Here is a 6,947-nt window from a genome sequence, read left to right as displayed (position 1 = left end):
TATGAAAATAATGGATTACAAAGAAAACAAAATTTACGTGGAAAGCCAAATTCGGGAAAACCACAGGTAGAGGAGGGACAATTCACCATAATCAATAGCAAGGAGTTACAAAAGATTTCTTTGAACTAATAACTAATTGGACAATTCGTCAATTTCAATACGTGTGGTACATTTATAAATTATAGCCAAAGAATCCCTTAGCATACCAGGAGAATAAATACATGGAGAGTTTAATATAAGGAGAAGTCCCAATACAATAGGTAAAAACCAATAATGGAGAATTTGGGTTAAAATATGTGTCAAATTCACATTGGACTCCTTCAAGCCTACTACCAACTCCCAATACTAATCCAATTGTATTTCTAATCAAATACTCAACAAGAATTCAGATCACAACCCAATTCTAATAGATCCTACATGCTTTTGTTGATGCTCTCAAGCCCAACAAATCTCAAAAAACAGGAAACTAATATGCACACAAAATTAAACTAAATAATGTGAACTAAAAGCAAATAAAATATGATTAACAAACAATGAAATTGTATTCACATAGCAATAAATAGAGTTGCTTCTAATATAGAACATGTTATATAGTGAAATCAAAGTATACTTCTTCTACTTCAGTAACAACTTCTTCACGTGTACTCTTCTTCAAAGAGGCAAACCTTTCACGTGCCTGGCAATTGTACAATAACCGAGAAGTTAAAACTTGAATGATTATTAGTGATGCACCATGCATGTATAAGCAAAAGGATCTAAATATAATACAAGTTTCCAGAATCTGGTATAACTGAAGGTGAAAATCTTATATTTGACAGCATGAAGCAGGTAGGGCAATGATCTGTTCCGCACCCCACCCCACCCCACCCCCCTCCCCATATATTATGATATTCTGGGTCTTGATTCCAATTGTAACACCTAACATTAATGTATAGTGAATGTTCTGGACAAGGTATAATACTGGGGAGTCTAATTTCTCTAATTCTTTTGCAGGGAACAAAGGCTATCGCCACACTTACTATGAAAACGAAACCAAAAGGAAAAACCAGTTTCTTCCTTCAACACCATCCTATACCTATATGGAAATTCCATGGCTATCCCATCCTATCAGACAAAATCATTGGTCCAGAAAGCCCCTAAGCTCCTCAGAAAAATGTTCAACGGAAACTATAGACCATTCTTTACTACTGCATGCAATGGTGACATACTTTTACAGTAGATATTAATCCGTTCTGTCAAATGTCAGTCCTGTTACTTTCTCAATGATGATAATAATGATATAATAGTTCCTTTTAGGGAATAGTGTGAGCCTATTGGTTATACTAGATGATCACTGGAACTAAACACCTCAAAGTAATATCCTTAAGCTCATGCTGCTTCTCAGCATACACTTCGAATATAATAGTTTTTGTTGCTTGTGATGACACTAGTCGTTGAAAGAAATGGGGAATAGATCAACATGTATATGATATCGTCATTCTATTGCCTATATTTTATTACTGCAAGGACAAATGCATGGAACCCAGAAGTCTTTTTTTTTGAAAAATCATCAGTACCTGATCATATGCATATGTAGCCTTGTCAAATCGGCGACGGCACTCCTGCAGAAGTACATTAAGATCAATTGGCTGAAACCAATGGAGGAGAAGATCAAAGAGGGCATCAAAAAAATTTCAACATCAGCTCAATCAAAACTTTTTGTCGCTTCAAAGTTAGTCTTCCTTCTAAATTTAAAAATCTTCTCGTTACAGGTTTTTACACTGTTCATTTTTTATTCTGCCAGCTAGGAATTTTGGACAAGCAGAGGATAAGCTGGAGAGGTATGTCAAGGGGTGTGTATTCTAAGCTCCCGTTTGCCCCCCTCTTTCAATTTTTTCTTCTCATTCTTACTTTCAACCACACAATCTTCCATAAAATAATATTACGCGTAAAACGAAAACTTTTCCTTCTTTTCAACCACACATTCTCCAACAAAAACACTATTCCAAACATTAAAATTTGGAAGGGGGGGGGGATGGAGGCTAAATACATTTAAGGAAATGTAACTTTCAAAAGAAAAGAATGAAACTTTTGAAAGTAGAGGCTGACTTAAGGTCAAGTAGGGAATTAAAAGTGGAAAATGACAGAGAGATCACACCAACAATTCCTCAAGTAACCACTGTCACTGTTCAGTTTTTTTTTTTTTTTTAATAGATCTCTGTCACTGTTTGGTTACCTGTAATTAGCTCCATTTAAAACTTATTTTTCTCTTGTTCAATAATTTAATTCATATTTTTCTTTTGATAATCCAATTCACATCACTAACCTACTGATAATAATTTGTTTCTCTATCATTATGACCATATTGGACTCCTAGCTTATGTTTTGAAATAATTGTTAAAGAATGAAACAGAAATATATTATTCAGCATGCCCTAACCCCGTAGTGTCCTACTATAGAAAAAAATGTCATTTTGGATGTCAACAACTCTTCATGTTCATGTCCATGTCCACGTGCTTAGGTCATAGGCATTAGAGAGAGCCAAACCCCATCAAGATTAAGCCTCCATTAGGTAACAAGGACTATAACTAAGAGTCAGAAACATAATAAGACTTGAAAAGACTTTTTTTTAAATCAAATTTCGGTTATAGAAAAGATAAAACAGAGTGAAATGTTCAATGAGAACCAAATCGAAAATAGAAATGATAAAGATTAAAAGTGGCCAAATGACTAAGCTGTGAAATTTTCCAATGGATTAGATGTGGAGAATAATCCAGATTCTACATTTTGACCGCCATTCTTAAATTATTGAAGCTCTAGTGGACCGCATCAAGGTGATTACCTTTGCATCTTGCAAATCGACGGACATAATTTGGGTTAATTGGTCTACCAGCACATGCTCAACCTGTAATAACAATATTTCGTCATATTTCAATATAAATAGTGCCTCTCAAGAGAGTGATCAACTAGAATAATAACTATGATGCTCATTAATCTTCCATATACAGCCTTGCAAGGGAAAGGATGTGCCTCTCAAACAACTTGAGAAAGAGAAAAGAATTGAGCTTAGAGTTGCTTAGCTTAAACAGGATCTTGGTTGGCATTTACCATTTTATCATAACTTTACAGTCAATACTTCCCTTTGGTGTTTCAAAAATCAGCCACTTACTGGCACAGAGCAGATCAAAATGTCAAACCAATAAAAAACTTCTGGCCAAAGCCACTGGAAGGTAGAAATTCACGCATAAATTGAAGAGACAAAACACCACATAGGCTGGTGATGCCATCTCTCAAATGCTAAACAAAGTGCACCGATTTTCTAGAATTGAAAATGGCGTCTTTCAGTTTTTAATGTAGCATGAATGACCTTTCACATAGAAATAAAACTGATACACTTACTTGAGATCGAAGAAATTCCTTGTATGTAGCTAGCTCACGCAGTGCATTATTGAATTTCGTTATGATTGGGCCTGTGGCGAGGGAAGCAAACAAAAACGAGAATGAACAATAACTCTTCCATAATGGATATATCATTCAAACACCTTGACTGACGAAGTCCATATTATGGCACGCAAGTAAACAAAAACAAGAATGAACAATAACTCTTCCATAATGGATATATCATTCAAACACCTTGACTGACGAAGTCCATATTATGGCACGCAAGTAAACAAAAACAAGAATGAACAATAACTCTTCCATAATGGATATATCATTCACACACCTCGACTGATGAAGTCCATATTACGGTACCACAATTTTCAGCAACACTAGAAAATCAATTCTACACCAATTAAGAAATGGTGCTACTTAAAGAGTAAAAGGAACAGATGTCATTAGATCTAACTAGCCAAAAAAATAATTGATATTCACCCAAACACTAATCTGTTCCTAAAGACAACGTAAAAGTAGTAAAATTATTTCAAAACTAGCACTCATCCTAAAACTGCAAGTTGATGGGGTTTCAGTTCATATTCATAACTGCATGGTCTAATCCACCAAAATATAGTCTCCCTTGTTCAACTGTTATGTCACTGATATATGAATATGTTCAGGGAACTTTCATTTAGCTATCCAATTTAAGGTACCTCCTATGGACACGCTGATAGGATCATCTAGACCACCACCAAATGCTTCTAATGATTCCGCGAAGACAATATCACCATTATATGATTCTCCAAGCGCCTCCCTGGAATCACAAATCAGTTGAATCAGGTACAATTTATGTCAGTTAGCAATGTCTTAGAAGAAAGTATCCATTCTGTATCCAATGTTTGTGGAAAAACACCACAAACACAGTAAAATTCACCCAAGTGAGATTAAATCCCAAAGAAACAAGTTCTAGTAACCAGAAATGACACGTAGTAGCAGCTAAAAGAACACTCGTTTACATGTTCTTGCACGGACACTTTGATACAAATTCAAACCCATTGAAATGGTACTACTATGTAATTCAAGAAACAGCATTTTTTATTTGTTGAAACCTTGATAACTAAAAGGTTCAACCTTTTTTTCTAGATCTATACATACTCATAATTATATTAAGTATATAAATTTAACACTTACACGAACTTCTTACAGCCTTTGTATAGTTGCTGACATCGATCTCGTAGTTCATCAGTCGTCTGTTCCAGAGATCGCACCTAAATATCCATTCAACAAATCACAACACAAAAGTCACAATACAAAACACAAAGTAAATTCAAATGTAACCCAAAAAATAAAAAATAAAAATAGAGAACGAATGGTCTTGCTTAACCTGTTTCTGGAACATTGGCGAATCCTCGAGCTTGATAAATGCCGCCATTAATTTTGATTTTCTGTTTTCCGCTTTGCAGAATAGATTTCAGTATTGTAGATCGAGAGAAGATTTGAGGTGGAAATGGGTGGCCTTTTTGTAATTTCGTAATTAAAATGGAAGAAATGTGAGAACTAGCTGGTAAATCACTTTTTTACGCCCAGCTGTCAACTGTCTAGTGTGAAACTGATAATAAATTATTTTTGGCTTCAGCAAAAAAAACCCCCACATATTTGACAATGTGCGATATATCCCATATTTATTAAAAATTGTAGAAAACATCCCTATTTAAAATCTTTTGTGTAGAATACAACTTTTTAGAAGCAAAAAACCCGATTGTCCAATTTCGTTAGTTTAACGATTACAAATAGTAAAACTTGCAGAATTGAAAATGAATAATTGTAATTACAATCTCAAACTTTTTTATTTTTTTATTAACCATACCCAATTTTTTCTATGCCCTTGTTTGAATTCCATTCTTTTGGAAAAATTCATTTTTCAATTATGTTTTGATATCATTTCAACCACACATTCTTTAATAAAATAATATTACACGTAAATCTAAAAATTTTCTTTATTTTTTAACGACACATTTTCCATTAATGCACTTTTCAAAAATTCATTTTTCCCAAAAAAATGGGGCTTGAACAAGGGCTATACTTCCTAGTTACAATCTCGAACCTTTAAAACTTTATTTTCCTTCCTACCACTGCCCACTTATCTTCCTCCCACCTTCAACCATACCCATATAAAAAAGAGTGATGTACATGTACACTTTCCCCGAACATAATGTAATCCATCATGTACACAAAAGTGTACAAGTAAATTATAATCCTATAAAAAAGGATGTTTGCAGTGCGTTTTCTTCCTATTACTCTCTCCTTCTCTCTGGTTAATCTCACAAACCCACGTATAAGTTATCATATGTGAATCCCCCTCTATACGAGAGAATATAACTCATTGTGTACTCGAAAAGTGTACAAGCAGAATAATCCTATAAAAAGGATGCTTGCAGTGCGTTTTTCCTCTATTACTCTCTTTTGCTCTCTGACTAATCTCACATACCGTTATCTCTACTTTCTCACAAACACTCATCGGCAGCGAGAGAGAGAGGTTTCAAAAATTAACTGTCAAGTGTAATTAAACTACAAAAAATTTACAAATCCAGAATTGTAGAATCCCACCATCCCTCTCAAATTATTAAGATTTGCAAAATCCAGATACACACAAAATTCAGAGTCGCATAACATACCACATAAAAATAAAACCAAGACAAAGTTCAAGAAAATACGCAATTTATATCCACATTTTGATATTTTTCTATGCCCATAAATTCAATTTTCACAAAACCAGTGTGAACGGATGGATGTCAACAACTTGGTGGCGGACGGATGGCTGGACCCTCTGCCAGGGTTGAGTGGTGGTGATGTTGATGATGGTCGTGGAATTTCTAGCTCCAGCTTTAAGTCCTCATTGTGGAATCATTTATAGAGTTGCGTCTATGTTGTTCTATGTTTGTGTGCATGTAGTCAATTAGCCCTTTTCATTTTTCATTGAATTGCTAAGGTTGTGATTGGTTTAATTTTCCATTTTCCATTTTCGGTTTCAAAACGATTTTTAATTTTCCTCGAAAACGGTGTGTTTTGGGAGTTTTCCGTGTTTTGGGAATTTATAACCGAAAACGGTCAAAATGATAAAAAGTCATTTTGCGTTTTCAGTTATAAATTTTAACTCGTTTTCGAAAATGCATTTTCGAAAACGGAAAATGGCCTGAAAACACCAAATTTTCGAAAACGGAAAATGGCCTGAAAACACCAAACCAACCACAGCCTAAACTTTTCTTCATCCCACCTCCCTTAGCCACCCAACCGAGCCCTTGTCTATTTGCCTATAAACCTCTTCAACGAATCTAAAGGCTCACGTGATTGCAAAGATGAAATTTGGGTGGAAAGAAAATGAATTGAATTGAATTGCCTATAATTTATTTTAGTGGGAATTATCAATTAATAATATTTGATTGGTATAATTTTTCACCTGAAAATGTTAAAATATAAGTGTCTTTTGGTATTCGTTTGACTTTATTTTTCATGAAAATTGTCATTTTAAGGGATATCCACTTCTATAATTATTCCTAGAATTTGTTCTCATTGCAAAAAAAAAAAAAAAAAAC

The 6,947-nt window shown here is 34.3% G+C and overlaps 1 protein-coding gene across 1 annotated transcript in view; it reads right to left on the bottom strand.

The window, feature by feature from the left end:
* LOC111384468 (ADP-ribosylation factor GTPase-activating protein AGD2-like) overlaps window positions 1–4,900 on the bottom strand; it is a 26,468-nt gene extending 21,568 nt beyond the window's left edge. Inside the window, exons 1-7 of the mRNA XM_023008746.1 lie at window positions 4,739–4,900; window positions 4,546–4,622; window positions 4,068–4,168; window positions 3,379–3,449; window positions 2,822–2,884; window positions 1,557–1,601; window positions 611–676 (exon numbers count right to left, since the gene is read on the bottom strand). Of these exons, the coding sequence (XP_022864514.1) occupies window positions 611–676; window positions 1,557–1,601; window positions 2,822–2,884; window positions 3,379–3,449; window positions 4,068–4,168; window positions 4,546–4,622; window positions 4,739–4,786 (471 nt within the window). The 5' untranslated portion in view covers window positions 4,787–4,900. The remainder of the gene's footprint in view (window positions 1–610; window positions 677–1,556; window positions 1,602–2,821; window positions 2,885–3,378; window positions 3,450–4,067; window positions 4,169–4,545; window positions 4,623–4,738) is intronic.
* Between the last annotated feature and the right edge of the window lie 2,047 nt (window positions 4,901–6,947).

Source organism: Olea europaea, unplaced genomic scaffold (genome assembly GCF_002742605.1).
Source record: "Olea europaea var. sylvestris unplaced genomic scaffold, O_europaea_v1 scaffold2921, whole genome shotgun sequence".
Classification (NCBI taxonomy): domain Eukaryota; kingdom Viridiplantae; phylum Streptophyta; class Magnoliopsida; order Lamiales; family Oleaceae; genus Olea; species Olea europaea.
Note: the sequence above shows the minus strand (reverse complement) of the source record. Positions and strands in the feature narration are given on the sequence as shown.